This window comes from Eleutherodactylus coqui, chromosome 6 (assembly GCF_035609145.1).
Source record: "Eleutherodactylus coqui strain aEleCoq1 chromosome 6, aEleCoq1.hap1, whole genome shotgun sequence".
NCBI lineage: Eukaryota > Metazoa > Chordata > Amphibia > Anura > Eleutherodactylidae > Eleutherodactylus > Eleutherodactylus coqui.
Window position 1 is genome coordinate 193265752 of NC_089842.1, and position 21501 is coordinate 193287252.

The 21501-nt window shown below is 43.7% G+C and overlaps 1 protein-coding gene across 1 annotated transcript; it reads left to right on the forward strand.

Annotated features, from left to right (window-relative positions):
• Nucleotides 1-9094: 9094 nt before the first annotated feature.
• Nucleotides 9095-20231, forward strand: SRP14 (signal recognition particle 14). The gene is made up of 5 exons (XM_066608530.1): nt 9095-9174; nt 12990-13062; nt 19548-19660; nt 19736-19768; nt 19896-20231. The coding sequence occupies exons 1-5, from the start codon at nt 9151-9153 to the stop codon at nt 19983-19985; spliced, it is 333 nt and encodes a 110-aa protein (XP_066464627.1). The 5' UTR covers nt 9095-9150; the 3' UTR covers nt 19986-20231.
• Nucleotides 20232-21501: the final 1270 nt, after the last annotated feature.

The following is a 21501-nucleotide window of genomic DNA, read 5'->3' on the forward strand; positions in this document are numbered from 1 at the left end:
CCCCCACGCTGAAACTTCTACAACAAAGGAATTCATTCAGCCTGAGCACATGTTGATAAGACTTGCCACATACACAGAAACTGCTTAAGGTTGCCTGCATAGAGGGCAGAGTCCATGTTACATCCTGGCTAGTAGGAGGTGGGCAGAGAGGTGGGGGATTCTGTATGATCCGACAAATGAGAATCCTATATGTTACTGATGTAACCTGTTGCACGCCCATTAAAGGGCGGTTGTCATGTGTTATAATAAAAGGCCTGAGCCTCTACACATGGTAGAGACTCTCTCCCGGTTTTAGACCAGCATTTGTGTCTGATTCTGGATCGATGATGTGTGCACACGACACTCAATTCGGAAAGCGACAAAATACCCCAAAGCCTGCTGGAGAAATCATATTCCAGTTCAGGTCCAGCCCGCTGCTGGTGCCCCCTTCAACTTTGACTTTCACCGTGTCCGACATTTCACAAATGGATTTTATGATCATGTCCTATATTTCGGGAAAACGGAGACACACTTTCGATAGTCTCTCAAATAGTTTAATTTTGTTTGTTACATACTCTTATGCGTAAGTTTTGTTTTTAAGACTGCACCAAAGGTTCTTTCATATCCAAGCTGTTGCCCAGACATGGAAGCACCTTGAGTTTGGATTCGTTCAACACATGCATCACAATTTTTGCCATGTGGCATGAAGCTCCATCCTATATAACAATGCATTTCCTATCCATAAACCACTTATTTAACTGATTAAACAGATAATTTTTAATCACATTGCAAAACTGGAATTGATCCATCATTTCGTTTACTGCTTGCAGACGACCTGGACCCTTTACCGAGATTGCACCCCAAAGAATCAGTTTGTCCATATGTTTAACTTTTTTTTTAACAACGCAGTCATATAGAAATTCCTTTCCCAACTTCCTCCTTATATACAAGCAATGATGATCCATCGTTCCAGTTGACTCATGAGAGAAGTCTCCCAATCTTTAGAACTCCAATCCATAAAGGGGTTGTCTAAGTTCTAGGTCCAGTGTAAAACCAGTTTGCTGGAGACTAACATAACAAATACGCTTATACTTACTTCTCTCTGTTCCGCTGTGTAGCCACTTCGGGTTTCTGCCCTGACTTCACATTTACAGGCTGCCCCAGTGGTGAGGTAAACAGTGGGAGTGGGGAGAGGGGAGTATAAGCCTATTTGTTATGTTATTGCTTTGGGGAATTGGTTTAACATTGAACCTAAAACTCAGACAATGTCTTTTAATTGTTTGGCCCAAGTAAGTATTTAATCTTCATTTCTGGAGCCAAAAGTTGCATCTTCCTGGATTGATAAACTTGGTAATCTACATCACACAACCTCCTCTTCATGGTCCTACAGTTTAATTTGACACCACTTGGTTACATATATAGCTTTAAAGATTTGGAGCACACCGTCTGATTTTTTAGTCACAGTTTTAACCCCTTAAACCCTTAGTGACCACGCCTCTTTGTGCCTTAATGACCAAGCCAAATTTTGGAATTTGACATGTGTCACTTTAAGATAGAATAACTGCGTAAAGGTTTTACATATCCAAGTGATTCTGACATTGTTTTTTCGCCACATGTTGTACTTCATTTAGGTGGTAAAAAATAGACCGATAGAATTTGTGTATATATATTAAAAGTGCCAAATTGGGAAAATTTAGAAAAAAATTGACATTTTTTTCACATTTTCAATTGCATTATTTCAAATATGTGCAAACATACCTTACAATTTTTTGATAAGATATATATTTCCATCTGTTTACTTTATTTTGGACGCACATTTGAAAAACTTTCTTTTTTTTAATCATTTAGGACACGTACAAATTTAACATTACTTGTCAACATTTTGAGGAACATTTTGTTTTCCTGCACCAAGCCAAGATTGTAAAGGCTCATAGGTGTCAGAATGATAGATACCCCCACAAATGACCCCATTTTAAAAACTATACCCCTTCATGTATTCACTTAAGGTTGTCATGAGTTTTTTGACCCCACCGTTTTTTTTCAAGAGAAAAAATAAGATTTATTATTTTTGCAAATATGTCATTTTAAAGGCAATTTTTTTTCTACAGTAAACATGAATGTGAGGATTTACACCCCAAAATGGTTCCCCCTGTTTGTCCTGTGTTCAGAAACATGCCCAATGTGGCCCTAATATTATGTCTGTATGCACGACAGGGCCCAAAATGAAAGGAGCAGCCAATGGCTTTCAGAACAGAAATTTTGCTTGAGCAGTCAAAACGATCGAGAACCCCCACAAATGACCTCTGCTTGCGGAGGCCTGCAGCGGTTCCCAGCTGTGAGGTCGGCCATGGCCCTGCGTACGGCCACATAATGTACTGCACATAACTACCTACTCACACGGGCGGTCATGCACAGCACACATTTTTTTTGTTTGTATTTCCCGCACTGTCGCTTAGGGATGACACGGGTACCCGCAGCCCGTACACAATGTAGATGCATATGGGCTGTAGTTATATCTGTGACAATGGAGCACAATGAGCTCTATGTTGTAGATATCTGCGGTAAAATAGGACATGCTGTGTTCTGCTTTCTGCGAGTGGATTACGTAATTCCGACCAGCTAATGTGAGCGGAATTGTGTAATTTAGTGCATTTGATTTAACCGCGTATTATCGCGGATCAGACGCTTGTGGAATCTTCAATTCCTATCTGATCCTGTGAGACTGGCCTCATATAGATCGCTACCTTTTTATCACGTGACCCGGGACCGCTCAACGAGGCCACCGGTCAGTGCTTCAGGCTAAACCTGTAAGGGGAGATAAAACTTTAACTTTTTAAACTTTATTTTTCGCTTTATATGATCGCCGTTATCTGATGTATAGCAGAGATCATGTGACTGGGACCCGCATAGAGTAGTCCCCGGTCACATCTACCTGCATTTGGCTATCTTTGACAGCCAGTTCCCGAGAGATTTTAAATTTGCCGTGCTCTCCGGCCTTCTGCGTATGCGCGCCACATCGGAACATGCGCAGAAGTCCAGATCATGGAGGACGGAGGTGAGTATTTTCATCTGCCCTCATGGATTTGATCCATGAGGGGTGCTGAAACTTTACCTTTTTCCACTTTCCGTGATCTCCATTATCCGTTGTAACTGGGAGCCAGGAGACATCAAACCTCCCGGCCTTCTGCGCTTGCGCGTGAGTTTATACGCCGGCGCGCATGCGTAGAAGGTGGCGTCAGGTCCTTTCTGGCCCAGATCACTGTGGGACATCGCGGAGGATGGGGGTGAGTATGCTCAGCTGCCCTCATGGATCCATTGGATAACGCCGATCGCATTACTAGTGGTGGGAGGGGATAATGACAGCTCCCCCATGAAAGTTCTAGGTTGTCAGCTACTTCCGGCAGTTGACAGCATGGAGCTTTTATGTCCAGAGCTTACAGGGCTTTAATTCCCAGAGGAAGCGTGTTTTTATGACCCAGGGAATTAAAGCCCAGCAAGGCAGGATGTAAAAAGTTTATGGGGTGGTCACTAAGGGGTTAAGGACCACCCCCTCCCTTTTTTTTATTTTCATATTTTCCTTAACACTTTTAAAAAATCATAAGTCTTTTATTTATCCATCAACGTAGCGGTCTGAAGGCTTGTTTTTGCAGGACGAGTTGTATTTTCAATGGTACTATTTAATGAAACATATAGTGTACTGAAAAACTTTTAAAAAATGCTAAATGGAGAGAAATGAAAAAACAAAACAAAATTCCACCATCCGTGAGGGTGATCTTGTTTCTACACTGCACACTGCAGCAAAAATGACATGATAATTTCATTCTATGGGTCAGTATGATTAGTATGATACCAATTTTTTTTTTGCTGTACTACTTTTAAAAAATAAAATATCTTGGTGAAAAAAATAAAATTATTTTCTGACGCCATCTTCTGACAGTCATCCTTTTTTTATTTTTATTGTCGTAGTAGTGACGGCTTGCTTTTTGCAGGACGTCCTGTGGTTTCTATTGTTACCATTTTACAGTACATATGACTTTTTGATCGCTTTTTATTAAATTTCTCCCTGGACACTGGGTGACCAAAAGCGCAATTCTGATGTTGTGTAGTTTTTTTTTTTATGACAACGAAATAGCGAGGGGGCCATTTGGAACACCAAAAATGCAATTGAGACATTTAAATGCCGCTGTCAGAATTGACTGCGGCATTTAAAGGGTTAACAGTGGCAATCAGTGGGAGTGCTGATTGCAGCTGTTGCCAGCCGGTGTTAACTGTAAGAAACAGCCAGCACCAGCACTGTATGGCGCAGGATCGAACACTGGTCACCCTCCATACAAACTCCAAACCTCCATGACGTAACTGTTAAAAGTAACGGGCCATCCCTATGGCTGCTTATTCATTTCCATCTGCAGCACCCCTTTCTGTTCACTAAGAAGTCCCAACCCAAATCCATCAAAAATAGAAATGCCTAAAAAAACAATATAAACTTGGTTTCACTGCAATTGTAACAACGCACAGACGTTAGGGTCTGTTCATATCACACTGTTCATTATGCTGCTGGATTCCATCACAGATTGGAAATTTGGATTGCCAAAAGCACATTCCAGACAGAAACCTGGACAGAACTAGGCTTCCATTGATGAAACCTGCTCAAACTGAGACCAATAAGATCTACGTGTGAGTAGGGTTCCATTTGGTTCCCAAATTAGTGCCAGAAAGAATATGTTTTTGTTTTTTTTAACAATGATTTTTATTGAAATTTTCAGCATATAAAGGAATATAGCAGTAGACCAAATTGTACCGGCGTATCATGGTGAAGTAATTACAAGGTATTGTATATTCTGGCTAGGCTAAGTATATCAAAATAGTAGCATTGCGGTATTGCCAGGTTTTTCGCCTTACATTGCTGCTATTCTTGTAAAAATGCTTATTGGTAAACAATGGCCTGGCCAAGGCCAAATTACAGGGCAAGGGGGTAGAGTTGGAACTGGGTATGTTCTGGGGGGGATGTGGGTGAGGGCAGAGAGGGTATGGGGTTCCACTCTCCCAGGGCTGCAACCTGGAAGGGCAAAGGAACTACAAGTCCCTCGCCCGGAAAATGAATTTATAGGAAGGTTGGTGGGCTCCCCCCGATGCTGGAAGGAAATAATTTATCCATGGTGTCCAGATACTAAGAAATCTCTCGTGTTTGTCTTCTGATATGGATGTTAATTTCTCATTGACCAAATACCAATTCATTCGATGCTTAACCTCGGAAAAGTCCAAAGAGGCTTTCCGCCAGGAATTAGCAATAGTTTGTTTTGCTGGTAGAAAGAAGAACGAGATGAACTTTCTGGAGTATGGTGATATATTTCTAATCTTTTTATTCAGCAGAGCCTCCCATGGATCTTTACGCAGGTTATGATAGGTTACTGAATAAATTAGGGAATATGTCCTAATCCAGAACCTTTTGACCCTAGGACAGGACCACCAAATGTGGAGCATATCTCCAGGGAAAGGGAAACCACGGAAACCATCTTTAGAGTATCCGGGAACCGCATATTGTGGGGACCAAGTACCAGCATACAAGAATTTTATATGATGTTTGATCTCCAAATCTGAAGAATAATATGGTTTTAGCAGGTTTCAGCATTGTAAGCCTATGAGTTCGTCCAGGTTCCTGTCTGGGTGCCATTTTCAGCGATCCAGACAGCAACCTGGGACAGAACCCAGTATGGGATAGAAAAACAAGATATGAACAGTCCGTTAATATGTTAGTCAAACTGCATGTGAACTGCTGTGGATAGCTTGTACTCTTGCGGTGCTGTACACCCACTGCAATACATACTGATGGGCCGAGTACAGACTGATAATATGTGTTTGTTACTGTTCAGTGCGCACTAAGAATACATTTTACTAGTGGGCTTTAGGCATCACTGTCTGGCACTGCAATAAGGTTACCCAAGTTAAACATACGTTATGATTGTAACAAGGAGACCTCTGGTGGTAACAGCAGAAATAAAGGCAAATCTCTGGCAACTTCCTCAAACTTTCTTGCAGGAATTGTCCTCATGGTGCAGCCTTCTTTATAGTAAAACTAGAAATGTTGGCCTTCCTGGTTTCTGTAGGTTAGCTTTTTTTAGTTTTGCTAATGACCCCCCCCCCCCCCCTCCACCCCCCAGTCTCCACAAATCAAGGAACGATTTTGGTGTCCCCTAAGCTCGTCTTTAACAATCCGAGTGTTCAATACATCTCGCTGCCAAGTGCTGACCTTTAAGCTTTTAATAGGGTATTCTGGGCATTTAATATTGATGACCTATCCACAAGATAAGCCATCAATAGTTGGGCTTCGCTGTTCGGGATCCACTCCGATCAGATGATCTTCCAACCCGCTGTCAGTACAACAGGGCTGGACATCCGCATTGATAGTTGGAAATGGAACTGTAATATACGGCTTCACTCATATTAAAATCAATAGGAGTGACTCCTTCAAATACTCTTCCGGCTCCTCATTGCAGGCAGTGGGCCGCAGGATCCGCTGACCTGCAGGCACCCAAAACGGTGGACCCCCACTGATCAACTATTAATGACCTATCCTGAGAATAGGTCATTAATAGTAAATGCCTGGAATACCCCTTTAGCATTACAAGGACTCAATAAATGAGTCATTAGTAGCTTTACCGGTTGTTGCCAGCATGCCTGTAAAGAATTATTGGATGTTCTGGAAACTTGGACGGAACAGTATTCTGCACTCAGTTTTTGCCACTGTCACATGGCATATTAAAAAGGAGCAGGCATAATGGTGTGCTTTATCATTGGTTCTAGATGCCATGTGTATATTGTAGGTCTTTCTATTCGTTAACACATATCTGATTACAACTCGTATTTGACATGTGCTTATTGGTCAGTTTTAATAACGCATTCTCACATTCTTGATTGTGCAGGTCATTTCTAGCCACAGCATACCCGTCCACTATGATAAACATGTCACACTGAATCATTTCATTTTTCTATTGGCCAGCGTTAAAAACGCTAAAAAATGCTTTTAAACTGCATTTTACAGTGTTTTTAATGCCCCCCATTCATTTCAAAAGGCAATGTAGGGCATCAAAAATGCTTTGCAACACTGTAAAACAGAACATACAGCGTTCATTTAAGTGCACGCTAAAAATGCTCATCTGAGAGGCCCCATTGAAATGAAGGGAGGCTTAGTGCTGCGCTTTTTAGCAGGCGTTGAAAAATCGCCCGTGTGAGTGTGGACTTAAAGGGGTTGTCCCGCGGCAGCAAGTGGGTCTATACACTTCTGTATGGCCATATTAATGCACTTTGTAATGTACATTGTGCATTAATTATGAGCCATACAGAAGTTATAAAAAGTTTTTCACTTACCTGCTCCGTTGCTGGCGTCCTCGTCTCCATGGTTGCCGTCTAATTTTCGCCGTCTAAAATGGTCGAATGGCCAAATTAGACGCGCTTGCGCAGTCCGGGTCTTCTGCTTTCTTCAATGGGGCTCCGTGTAGCTCCGTGTAGCTCCGCCCCGTCACGTGCCGATTCCAGCCAATCAGGAGGCTGGAATCGGCAATGGACCGCACAGAAGAGCTGCGGTCCACGGAGGAAGAGGATCCCGGCGGCCATCTTCAGCCGGTAAGTATAGAAGTCACCGGAGCGCGGGGATTAAGGTAAGCGCTGAGCGTTGTTTTTTTTTAAGTCCCTGCATCGGGGGGGGGGGGGGGGTTGGAAAAAAAAAAAACCGTTTCGGCGCGGGACAACCCCTTTAAGACGCTACTTTCGCTCTCTGTGCTCTGCTTGGTTGTGTGCTACACATTACCCAACTGGTGCAATAACAATCCCCCACTGAAGAAACAAGGGTAATATATCAAGAAGTATTAAATGCACTATCCTACCAAAAGTAATTGGACAACTGAACAAGAATCAAACATAGTATTTATTTCCATCATTAGTACTTAGTGGGGATGCTTTGACTCTAATGATATCGGATACTCCCTGTGGCATACTTTCTACTAAGTCTGATACACTTTAGCTGGTATTTTCCTTCAACCCTTTGCCAATCGGCGGTGGTCCACTTCCGATGCTGCTGTGCGAATTGAAGCCTTTTCTTCCGATGGACCTTTGTTAGCATCGGTACCGTGACCATCTGTGTGCTTCGTAGCCCCGTAAACAGTAGAGTTCGTTGTGTTAGACGCACGTCTGATAGCCCCTGGTTCATTTTATTGGTGAGCTGCTCCACTGTAGTATATTGGTTGGCCCTTGCAGAGCTTCGTATCCAGCATTCACCTTTCACATCAATAGCACATGTTGGTTATTCACAATGGCGCCATTTGTTCGCTCATGATACACATTTTTACTCACAAACTGCACTGTTTGAGAAATCCCATCATCCCTGGCCTGAAAGCCAATAATCATCCCTTTTTGCGACTCTGATAAATCGCCCCTTTTACCCAGGACAAGTGATATGTGAGGAAGACGAGTTAAGTTCACCATGTTTGCGCCCCCCCAGGTGATCATGTGTGTATGTTTTAATATAAATGTGTGTTTAGATTTCTTTCATAAGCCTGAGGAAGAACCCTGAGAGGTTGGATAGCTTGCTATAACATCATATATTTTTGTTAGCCACCACCTTATATACCCCCCAAGCCGGTCCACGGCACGTCCTTCCTTCAGGTCGCTACCGATGTCAAAAGTAGCAGGTGGTCGTAATAATGTGACTGTACTGCGTATATGCTCCTTCTTATTTACATACTAGATGGCAGTAAATAATTATTGATTGTGTATCTTGCAGCTTTATTTCCTGTAGTTCTATTTGTGATTCAAAGCGTTAACAATACTGTGATCCACTTCACCGCACAAAGTAAAACAGCAGTGGAAACGTTTCAGAAACTTTGGCAACTCAGAGATGTTATGATGTTCTGTTCCTCCCATCGCAGTTTTTCTAATCCAAAACTCCTACGTACCTACCTCCCGCCGATAGGTGTCACTGTTCCCACTTCTCTTTTCTGGTCCCAAACTATAAGCGCTTCATACCTCCCACCGCAAGGTGTCGCTGCTCACACTTTTATATTTACCACTCTGTGATACGACTCTCTATAATACCACGTCTACGAGTGCTCTGTAGCCCGCAGTTCCGGCTGACGTGCTTTCCGGTGCCTCTTGTGCTGAGCTCAGCTCTGAAGGAAGATGGTTCTGCTGGAGAGTGAGCAGGTGAGGGCGGTGTGCGGGCCTGGCAGGCTCGGGTTACATAACTATACACGAGTATTGTCCGACATAACCTGCATTACAGCAGGGTGCAGCCAATGTCCTCCTGCATGAAGCACGTGTACAGCAGACTGTACAGGGCTTTATAGGAAGTCAGTGTGCCGATATGGCATTCACTGGTGTAGTGCCAACATATTCTGCCAAGGTTGTAGTCACCTTGGTCCCCATTGGGGCTCACAATCTAACGCCAACTCCTAGATATGTAACTGTGATTGATCTGTGGCTGTCTGCAGAGAAGGGGTCTGCTGCTTGGGACCCCTGCTGATAGGGTGCCTGCTGTCAGCACCACAAAACAGCGGGGTGGAGCCGTTCTTGTAATTGCTGGCACAGCCCTCAGTAAAATCTATGGCAGCTGCTGGCCACAGGTCGGCGCTCGTTGCTTCTGCTCCGTAGCCTGTATATTGTGGCGCTGACGGCGGATCATTCCGGGTCCCCAGCGGTGGATGATCAATACTATTTGCCTGGGAAACCCTTTTAACATTTGTCTGTTCACATGTCTTATCCGCACCTAGAGTCTCACTGAGTTCACACTTGGTGGACTTTGCAACGTTTTGCACACGTTTTTTAGAAATTGTGTTTTGGTTTTTTTTTTCAGTATTTTTTTAAAATGCAATGTTCTGCTGTGGTTCAAAAAACGCTGCAAAAAATGCGAAGTTGTGAATGCAGCATAAGGTCGGCTGTTCAGTGTATGTTTGCCACTTAAAAGCAACGATTTTATAAGGGATAGTTTTGATATCCACTTTTTAAAAGCCATAGTTTTGTGTTTTTCTTTCATCATAGCTGTCTTAGGCGGCCTGCACTCAAACAGCAGGATCTGACCATGACAGCAGCCTGCGACCCTGTTTTAAAGGGGTGGTCTCGCGAAAGCAAGTGGGTCTATACACTTCTGTATGGCCATATTAATGCACTTTGTAATATACATCGTGCATTAAATATGAGCCATACAGAAGTTATTCACTTACCTGCTCCGTTGCTAGCGTCCCCGTTGCCATGGTTCCGTCTAACTTCGGTGTCTTCTTGCTTTTTTAGACGCGCTTGCGCAGATGCATCTTCTCCCTTCGGCTGGTCTTGGAAGCATCGGAGTTTTGGCTCCGCCCCCTTTTCGCGTCATCGCGTAGCTCCGCCCCCGTCATGTGCCGATTCCAGCCAATCAGGAGGCTGGAACCGGCACACGTCATGGGGCGGAGCTACGCGATGATGCGTACAAGGGGGCGGAGCCAAAATGCCGATGCTGCCGAGCGGAGCCGAAGGGAGAAGAAGGGAGAAGACGGATCTGCGCAAGCGCGTCTAAAAAGGCAAGAAGACACCGAAATTAGACGGAACCATGGCGACGGGGACGCTAGCAACGGAGCAGGTAAGTGAATAACTTCTGTATGGCTCATATTTAATGCACGATGTATATTACAAAGTGCATTAATATGGCCATACAGAAGTGTATAGACCCACTTGCTTTCGCGAGACCACCCCTTTAACTGACATTCGAGCTACGAACTTCACAAGATGCGAACAATCTGTCCTGCACAGTGTGATGTAATGCTATGGCATTATATCATACTGTGCAGGGACAGAACAGGCTTCTATCAAGCCTGTCCGGTCAGATCGCAGGACGCTGTGCGGTTGCTATGCAGCCGGGGACTTCTGAAGAGCCCTAGGGCTGCCTATGCAGAGCGTCTATCAAGCTGTGCACTTGATAGGCACTCTGTATAGGCAGCCCTAGGGCTTTTCGGAAGTCCCCGGCTGCATAGCAACTGCACAGTGTCCTGCGATCTTACCGCAGAGCACTGTACGGGCCCCCTGAACGTTAGGCACTGGCTGTTTCTTACAGCGGACACCCGGCGGCAGCAGTTCCGATGAGCCGCACCACTCTTCGGAAGCACTAACGCTTTAAATACTGCTGTCTATTCTGACAGCGGTATGTAAGGTGTTAACCGTTCGCCAAGCAGAGCGGATTGTTGGAACTGGTGCCAGCTGTAAGAACAGCCAGCAGCCGAAGTTGTATTGAGCGGGATCCACCCACTATCCCCTCCATACAACCATTTGTTCGCACAGACGAACAAATGTATTTGCGAACAGGCTCCTGGAACGGAATCTGTTTGCAAGTAGGGGAGTATCCGTATATGATTTTTTTTTTTTTTTTTTTTTTTAACTACTTTCTGCTGCATTTTATTTTTTGGTAAGTAAAATAGAACAAAAAAGCATTTAGGGTCTTCCTTTTTTTTTTTCCCTCCTAAGGCCAGACTCACACTACCGTATTGGAATTGCGTATTATGCAGGCTCTGTACACCCATGTGATATACGCAGTAGCTCGCAGGCTATTAATTACATTGTTTGCAGTTCTGCTCTCCTCTCATTAGTGTGTTGGAATTGTATAATCCGCAAGCACAAAATGGAATGCAGCATGTTCTATTTTTCTGCCTATATATGTGAGATAGAGCCCATTGTTCTCTATTGTCGCTTATACACATTCGGCCAAATGACTTTTATTGCCCCCTTTCACCGCATAACAGGCACGCATACAACGCACGCATGATACGCTGTGAAAACAAAGTCACGGACATGAGCCCCTAGGCCTCACATGAATGTATGCTCACTGCGTATTATGCGCACAGTTTTTGTGCACATACCCTGTTTCTCTGAAAATAAGTTCTAGCATGATTTTCCATGATTTTTGAGGATGCAAAATGATTTTTCAGGATGCTTAAAATATATACCCTACTCCAAAATTAAGCCCTGCTTACAGTTAAAGTCAATTTAGGTAGTGTCCAGGCAGCTATACATGTAAAAAAGTTAAATCTGTTTTGAGCAAGAATTAAGACGCTGTCTTATTTTCGGGGAAACAGGGTAATACGCAGTACTAATCTTCCGTAGGCTTTAATTGTGCATCTCACACTTTGAGAAAAGTCCCATTTACACGCAAAGATGATCGCTCAAAATGTGTTCAAAAGATAGGATGACAGTTTGAGCAATCATTTTGCATAAGTTGCTAATGGGCGCTAATTCCCCTTAGTAGCTTTTTAGCTTCATTTGCATGTAAATGAGCTTCCCTGCTCTGTATGCAGAGAACAGCAGCTGTCTGTTATCTGCTGCTCCTTTGTTCTGATGTGAGGGACTGCAGCTGAATACAATGTTATCAGCCCTCTTGTAGAGCATCACAGCGCGGTCCCTGCTATTAGCTGTCCACCCGAACAATGTATTTTAAGCTCAACTAAAAATCATCCTTTGGATGAAAAGTAAACGATGGTAGCATTTACACGCTATAATTATTGCTCAACACAACGTTTGAGCGGTAATCGTCCCGTATAAATAAGGCTAAATGCGTGCGTTAAAAAAATTAAAATTGTGCCATGTCTTATCTTATTCGTTAGCGATGCCTGTTCCTATGTAAAGGCACAGGAATGATTTTCACTGGGCCAGCCTGTCGGGCAGCTGTTGCCTGACAGGTCGTCCTGTGTAAAGGCACCCTAAATCTGCAGTGTTCAGGTGATTGAAACGTTAAATAAAAAATCTATGACCACTGGAACACAAAAGGGGAAACTTGCTCTTATGGCTGAACGTAGTGTCACTAAGGGGTTAAAAATGCACTTCAGTAGACCGAGTTCTCCATTGAATACATTTACATGAGACATAACTTTAAAAACTGCAATAAAAGTCATGTGTTTGAAGTGAGCCCTGCAGCCGCTTATGAATTAGGTGCTACTGAACATCATATGCGGCAAGTGACTATGGGTAATAGTAAAATATTTACTTCTTTCATTTTGCAGTTTTTAACCGAGCTCACCCGTCTGTTCCAGAAATGCCGAACAAGTGGAAGTGTGTTTATCACGCTAAAGAAATGTATGTATATTCTATGCTGTCTAATTGGTCAATAATATCTTTCTGTTATCCAGGTTCTACATAGTAGATTGGAGAGACATATCACAAGCAGTTGCACTAAATATGAGAACACATTTTACCAAAAATATTCTTGCAGTATAAATACATTTGTGCAAAATGTAAATGCAGTCATTAGTCTTAGATCATCGTGCGCTCTAGGTCAAGTGTAAGGGCTCACACCCACTGGCGATACAACTTTGGCTGCCTGTCCACGGGCGAGTTTGCATTGCATTCCCCGTGGCGATAATCCGGCCGCGGGGAATGCAGTGAACGCTCTCCATAGCGTTGCTATAGAGAGCACAGCCGCCCTGTCCACGAGCGGAGAATCATTGCGATTCTCCGCTCGGGGGTGGCAAATCGCACCATGCTGCGATTCTCTGCGGTCAGCCTATCTGTCAGTTAGGCTGACCGGCGGAGATCCATCTGCTGGCTCCTGCTCCCAGGTGGCGGAGATCCGCCGCAAGATTCTGCAACGCCCTGCCGTGCGAGGAGTAAGTGAAAACGCATGATAATGGAACCAGGGATTTTCAATCCTCGCATCCCAAAGAAGAATGTGCAATATCGCCCATTGTTTTCAATGGGGCCAGCAGCAGCAACACTGGCCCTATTGAAATCAATAGAAGATTGTGAAGCAGGCTAAACACAATAGCCCCACCCCCTATCTCTCCAAATATGGGGAGATATGTCAGAGATATCAGGGGTGATTCCTAGCCTGCTTCGCAATCTTCTATTGATTTCAATGAGGCCAGCGCTTCTTTGCGATGCGAGGTTACAGTGAAAACATCGCTAATGAGAAGGAAACCATTGAAAATCATTGGTTCCATTATCATGTGTTTTTATTTACTCTCGCATTGCAGGGAAGTCCGTTCGCCAGTTGGTAAGAGCCCTTAAAGCTAAGTGGTTCTTAACTAAGTGGGTTTTCTTCCTTTCTAGAAAATTCGCATCTCCAATACTCTCGCATAAGGAGGTATTCTGATTAAAAACAAAAAAAAAATCTATGTACATGTATGTTAAAGTATGACAATGTGTATAGGTGGCACCTAAATCTTGGAAAATTCACTATATAATGTTCAATGTAATTTCTTGAAGGGGCTTTCAGGGAATCTGATACTATCTTCAGGATAGGTCATCAATAGTTGATCCTTGCTGATCAAAGAGACCGTGCTGCTCAGTTTAGAGCAGCTCAGTGCCATTCACATACTATCCTAGGCACAGCCACTATACAATGTAGGTAGGGCGCTGTGCCTGGTATGGACTGAAGTGACAACAGTGCTCACCTAAGCGTCGCTGTCACTTCAATCAGCGGGGATTCCAAGTGGCAACCCCCGACCAATGCCCGAGGATCATTTAATCTTCGAAAATCCATTTCAGGTTTTTACTGGGCCTGAAGGTTTCTCTGAACTCTCGTTTACCTGACAATCGGAATGTGTAAAAGCACCAACAATCAACAAACTAACTAGGGAATGCTCATTTGTTGGTTGAGCATTCAGATTCCGCAGGCATAGAAATGCTCACTAATTGGCTTTACGAGCGTGGGATTGTATTGCCACTCCGTGGGGAAAAAGCAATCATAACTGCTACCGTTCGTCCCCATTATCTGATTCTCAGCCCATATGAAGGAAAATAAAATGATCGGTTTCGATTGGCATTTGTTAGATTTGATCGAGAACTTTAAAGGGGTTGTCCCGCGGCAGCAAGTGGGTCTATACACTTCTGTATGGCCATATTAATGCACTTTGTAATGTACATTGTGCATTAATTATGAGCCATACAGAAGTTATAAGAAGTTTTTCACTTACCTGCTCCGTTGCTAGCGTCCTCGTTTCCATGGAGCCCGTCTAATTTTCGGCGTCTAATGGCCAAATTAGACGCGCTTGCGCAGTCCGTGTCTTCTTCTTTTTCTCAATGGGGCTCCGTGTAGCTCTGCCCCGTCACGTGCCGATTCCAGCCAATCAGGAGGCTGGAATCGGCAATGGACCGCACAGAAGCCCTGCGGTCCACCGAGGGTGAAGATCCCGGCGGCCATCTTCAACCGGTAAGTAAGAAGTCACCGGAGCGCGGGGATTAAGGTAAGCACTGTGCGGTGTTCTTTTTTTAACCCCTGCATCGGGGTTGTCTCGTGCCGTACGGGGGGGGGGGGTTGAAAAAAAAAACCCGTTTCGGCGCGGGACAACCCCTTTAAGACCTCCTTCACACATGCCAGAAATGCTGCAGATATTTTACAGCGTTTACAGTACAGGCTATTCTAAAATCTTTCACATTGTGCACAAGTTTTTTCACAACAGATCTGCAGTGTCTTTGAAAAACGCTGCGTATTGTAATTCCACAACGTCTATTTATGTTGTGGATTTCGAATCTTGAAATACAGGGGTTAAAATTTGCTGCATTTCCATAAGTAAATCTACAGCTAAATTTGTGGCATTAAGGTGTGGATTTGGTCACTGCAGGTCTCCTGCATATGTACTGTGGGTTTTCCGCTGCAGATATGGCTCTTGTGAAGAGGTTTACAGTTCACTTCATATTGAAGGTGACTTGTATTTTTAGAAATGTCCTCTTTACACCAGAATCTGTGACTTAGGACAAACTTGTCGACTGCTATCTAACGACGGCTACACTGAACAAACACTGCATTAGGAACACCTACTTAATAATTGGTTGTCCAGCTTTTTTGGCCGATCGTGGCTTTCAGACGTTGGGAACAGATTCTCCGAGGTGGTAAACCTCCTCCATACTCAAATCAACTCACGCCTGCTGCGGCAGCTCTGTCGGCGCACATTTTGCGGATAAGTGGTAGCAAATCTCACAGCCCTTTCTAGTATATCCCAAAGATGTTCAATGGGGTTATAGTCTGGTGAGTTTGGGAGCCAAGACAGAATTCATTATTGTGCTCCTCCAACCACCTGAAGATATGGGTGTAGATGGCCAGCTAACCGATCCCTGTAGCATTCACCATTCAAGGATTATGATATGATGACTGGCAGTCTTAAAGTGCATTTTAGATGGAATGATACTCGTTCAAACAAGTGAACGATTAATTGTGAGCCATCGACTGGACGACAAACTAGAATAGTTCGTTTCTCGTTCGTCGTTCATTTTCAGCCAGCATTAAATGAATCGTTGGCCTGTTCACTTGTCATTGCTTTTAAACACTTCTCATTCAGTGTTCCACATGGTGAATGATACACAATGATGAATCTGTCTAAATAGGCTGCACGAGAACTGAGCATTAGGCCATGCCAGGAAAACGCTCCCCAGACCATGACATCCCCACCACTGGTCTGTTGAACTCCAACGGTACACCAATGGGATGTTGCTTCGTGCCGTTTATGCCAAATGTTGACCTGGCCATCCTTCTAGTTCATTAGGAATTGGGACTTGTCACTGCAGATGACTTTCTTCCATATTTCCAAGGTCCATTTAAATCTTTCCTTGGCTGATGCGGGTTGTCGACGCTGGGTTGTCAGGGACACCCTTGTTAGTCTTCCGCTATTGAACCCCAGTCTAGGAAAGGTATGCTGCATGGTCATTGTGAAAACTTGATTAACTTCTGTGCTGTTGTATTGCTGGGTCAGTTGGTTCACTGTGGCATTCCATTGCTGAGATACCAGATGTGCCATCTGACGCTCGCCCGTAGGATCATCCATGTGGGGCCTGCTTGGTCTTCTGTTGGATCCTCTATCCATTGTTGAACCCGTCTTGGTAGACTCTTGATACCATGGTTCAAGAACCACCAACAAGTGCGACAGTTTAAGAAATACTGCCACCATACTTCTGGGCACCAACAATTGGCTTACCCATGACTGCCAAGTGGGGAGGTCAGCACATTATCTAAGAGCGCCTTCTAACGATGCTATCACATGGTACGGTGTAACGTGCTAGCTGTTCCTAATGTAGTGATATTTTGCTATGTACTCATATATGAATGTGAATCCCGTGATGAGAAAGCTGCACTATGCTTTGTGGCCAGGAGCACGGGACCGTTGCTGCCTAACCCTTTGTGCACCTTTTAAATAGAGGGCCCGTCGGTGATTATGACTTGTCTATCTCTCAATATTTTTTTATTCCTAAAAAAACTATTCTGGAGTATTTCTTAGGCTAGGATTACATGGGGCAGAAATTCTGCCAACATTTTTAAACCCGGGACTAAGCAGCAAAGCGGACAAGACTTGCAAAAATATTGTTCACACGCTGTCGACAAGCTGTGCAGAAACTGACATACAGCACGGAATTCAAATCCACGACATGTCAATTGTATCACTTTTTCCGTTGTGGACTCTTCTTTCTATAGGCAGAGATTTCTGCAGTGGAATATCCACTGCAAACCTGCGCTACATGGTGCAGCTTTTGAAGCAGCCTTTCACTGATGAAATCTGGCAGAATTTCTGTGCAGTTCCGCTGCAGACATTCTGCAAGATTTCCACAGGATATCGATCTAGTGGGAACCTGGCCTTATAAATTAGGGTTGTGTTACTCCTCCTAGACATTTATGCATAAATTGACAGCAGAGTGTTACCATTCACCTCATCAAGTTGTGACCCTACACCATCTGATGCTGACAGCAGGGACTAAATAATATAAGAATGTATGGACACACCCAAAAGATAAAGATGACCTGGAATTGTTATTTCATGGGGAATTTATTAAAAATGGGCACGTCTGGAGAGTGGCAGGTCCTCTGTGAATATAGAATTATTCTACATAAATACACTGCTAATTGCTTTCAATCTACATTTACAATTCTGCTGGTTATACTTGGAAACAGTCAGCAAAGCTTGTTTACAGCAATAATCAGCAGCTTAACTGAGCATCTATAGTGCCAGGAGCCTCTTTAGCAAGTTCATATACAGCACTTCATGTGAAGGCTAGACTTTTGCAGAATGTAGCTTTGTGCAAATGTTGATCTGCTGGGAAGTCTCGGAACATTACAACTATGAAGCCTACAGAATTGTGATTGCAGCTCTGGGCTATGATGGGCTGTGAAATGGAAATGGTATTAAAAAAAAATAATGCAATGAATTTATATATAATGAATCTATTGTACATAAAAGGTTCAGTCATTTCATAAATATTTTATTTTTTTAACCCCCTCCTGCTATAGAACGTACAGTTACGTCCTTCAAGGTCAGGATATGTATGAAGGGAGATTGCGGGGCGACTTCCCTTTCATACAGCGCAGGCATCGGCTGTTTATTACAGCCGACACCTAACGGCAACAGCTCTACTCAGCTGCATAGCTGAGCAGAGCTATTAACCCTTTAAATGCCACTGTCAATTCTGACAGTGGCACTTAAATTCCCCGAACGATGTTCAGGGGTCCCGTACACCCCCCTGTGAAGGGATCATAGGGAGCTATGCAGGGGGCTTTCTTGTAGAATGCCTATCAAACCGTCCCCGTGGGGTGGCTTGATAGACTGCCTGTCAGATCGCAGTATGATGTAATGCTACGGCATTAAATCATACTGCAGGAGTGATCAAAGCATCACTAGTTGTTTCCACTCTGGGGACCGAAAAAATAAATAAATGCATGTATTTTGGGTTATTGTTTTTGTGATACAGCTTAAATACAAAATTCTGCCGCTTCTTCTGATCCCTGTATATAGAAACTGTAGATTGAGTCTAAGGCCGCCTGCACACGGGCGGAAATCCCGCGGCTGGATTGCCGCCACTGAAAGTCTGCATAGGAGTGCATTACAATACACACTCCTATGCAGACGGCCGCGCGAAAGCTCGCGCGGCAAACAAACCGCGGCATGTCCTATTTTTGTGCGGGGCTCACACTCACCCGGCCGCCGGCTCCGGGCTGCACGGCAGCCGGCACATGAAAGAGCCGAGGCCGCCAGGCGCGGGTGAGTACGCGCTCGTCACTGCAGGCTCTCGGGTCGGGTCCCGCGGCGAGAATTATCACCGCCGGATCCAACCCGCTCGTCTGCAGGCGGCCTCAATAGGAGATCTGTTGGTGTAGCTGGACTGATGGCCAGGGTTTCATCTCTTGTCTCTCCTCCTGAACCTTCTTACCAGTTAATTTATGAGTTCAACAAAGGTCATAAATCTGCTTATAAGAACTCTCAGGAGAGGAGAGAAAAGGGCTGGAAAACAAGCCATCAGTCCAGCTTCACTGATAGATATCCTATTGTCGGAGATGGGTTGCTTTATAGTGTAGAAGCTGCAGAAGAGAAACTGTGCAAAATGTTTGTTTAATCCATATGGCAAAAATGATTGTCAGGCCAAAATAGATGCATTTTAATTGGAAAAAGAAAATACTCCCAGATCTGCCATCCAAAGCTTCTAGTCGGTATGGAGCAGGATGCTCTTTAAATACTTTAGTATACATTTTTCCTTGAATTTAGTAAGCTTAATGGGGAATAATAGGCTGAACTGGTGGGATGTCTTTTTCGGCCTTACATACTAATGTGTGTATATAATTTTTTTTGCCATATTCTTAACAGATGATGGACGCACAAAGCCAAATCCTAGTAAGGGCCATTCAGAAAGCTTTGAACCCGCTGACAATAAATGTCTTTTGAGAGCCACAGATGGGAAAAGAAAGATCAGCACTGTGGTGAGTGGCCGGACAGTAAGTGGGCTTTGGTCTTCTATAGGCACATAGCTCATCTTATGTCTTCTATCTTCTCAGGTCAGCTCCAAAGAAGTAAACAAGTTTCAAATGGTAAGTGCTCCATGTGACTGCTGTCTGTAGGTACTACTTGTGGGCTCCTTGTCATGTCGCGTGGGCTTGGATGACCTTTCCATGTACTATACTCTAGCATTTGTAATACTTGGTCTCTGTATTCCAGGCTTATTCCAACCTACTCCGTGCAAATATGGATGGACTGAAAAAGAAGGATAAGAAAAGTAAAACAAAGAAAAGTAGTGCCACCCAGTGATGGACTTGGACTATATTTGATATGGACGAGAGCAGTGAGGAGGAGCACAGCCTATATTTATATTATACCAGAGGCCAGTAACAATCGATGGCAAGGATTAGGTCCATTGACATACATTGCTCTGCTGCTGCCTGTTATATATATTTTTTTCTTTTTTATGTAATTGGAAGACCTTTTCTTTAGGTTCACTGTACAGATTGTCCAGTTAGGACACCTTTTTCTTTCATTAAAATTATACTGAATTTAGTGCTCTGATACAAGCACCCCACTGTGACTGGGTTACATTTCATGAATACGGCTGTAGTCTAAAGGCAGCCTACTACAATGTTACCTGAAGCAGGTACAGAATGGGCTCGTAGGGTGCTGCATGGTCTGCAGAACATGAGCCCCACCAGAGCAGAGCCTTCAGACCACACAGTTGGGTCTTGAGGACCCCCTATTGGCTTCTAAACTGTGTGGCTACTTCAGATGACTCCCCAGAGCTGAATTACATGGTAGGATCAACTTATTTTGTGAGATCACAAGGGTGCTTTTACATATGGCAGAAATATGAGCCACTGACATGCAAAATCTGCATGTGGATTTGCTGTAGCAGTTCCGAGAATTTGCAAAGAGACCACTCCACATTAACACATGGTTTTTACTGCAGATTTGTCTGTGAAAGCATCTTGTAGAAGCCGCCAAGTCTGGTGTAGCACACAGACTTGTTTGTAAAAACGCTACAGTTTTTGCATTTTTGCCAAAGGAGTTAGTAGCTTTTTTCTTTCTTACTCTCACTTTTGCGGCATTTTCAGAGAATATTCTGAGTTCTTCAGTTTTCTGGTTTTGTCCCATAAGCTTATCTGCAAATAACAAAAATGCCAAACAAAGTGTGTGTAACCAAAAAAGTAGGTTTTGTTTTGTCTGTTTTGGAAAACCCGAACACTAGGTAAAGGAAACCTGAAATTGTAGGTTCATGGGGAGTTATGAAACACTAAGCACTGCGCATATTTTATATTTTTCTTCACCTTGGCCATATATCGATAAAATACATTAAAAACTCATGTTAATAGTCTGCAAAACGCATGAAATTTGTGTTTTTTACCAAAAAAAAAAAACTGCAACGGTCAAGGGTATGTTCATATGAGACAAAAGTGCTGTGGAATTTAGAGTACAAGTCACATTGATGAGATTTCACAAATTGCGCCCACATAGCGTAGAAAAATGTCATGAAGAATTGACTTTAAATCTGCTGCATGTCAAGTGTTTACTGTAAAATCTCACGTATTTGTAGTGGGTGAATTCTGTAACAAATCTGCTTTATTAGTGCCCTTACTAAAGGGGGTGTGCACGTTTTGCCTGAGATTCTTGGGTGCAGCCCACTTCGCATGGACACCCCATCCATGTGCTATTTGATATCTGTGGGCAGTGGATATTGCATGTCCAACTCTGGTCAGTTATACGGACTAGAATAGGACAAGCCATGGTTTGTTCGTTTTTTTTCCCACACGGACCATCAGTTCTTGTGAAAGAAAAA

What these genes read in the sequence shown, in the direction of transcription:
- SRP14 (XM_066608530.1), top strand. Translation starts at nt 9,151, where the DNA reads ATGGTTCTGCTGGAGAGTGAGCAG. An exon ending in GTTTATCACGCTAAAGAAAT is followed by an intron (nt 13,063 to 19,547) that starts GTATGTATATTC and finishes TATTCTTAACAG; the next exon opens with ATGATGGACGCACAAAGCCA. An exon ending in AAAGAAAGATCAGCACTGTG is followed by an intron (nt 19,661 to 19,735) that starts GTGAGTGGCCGG and finishes CTATCTTCTCAG; the next exon opens with GTCAGCTCCAAAGAAGTAAA.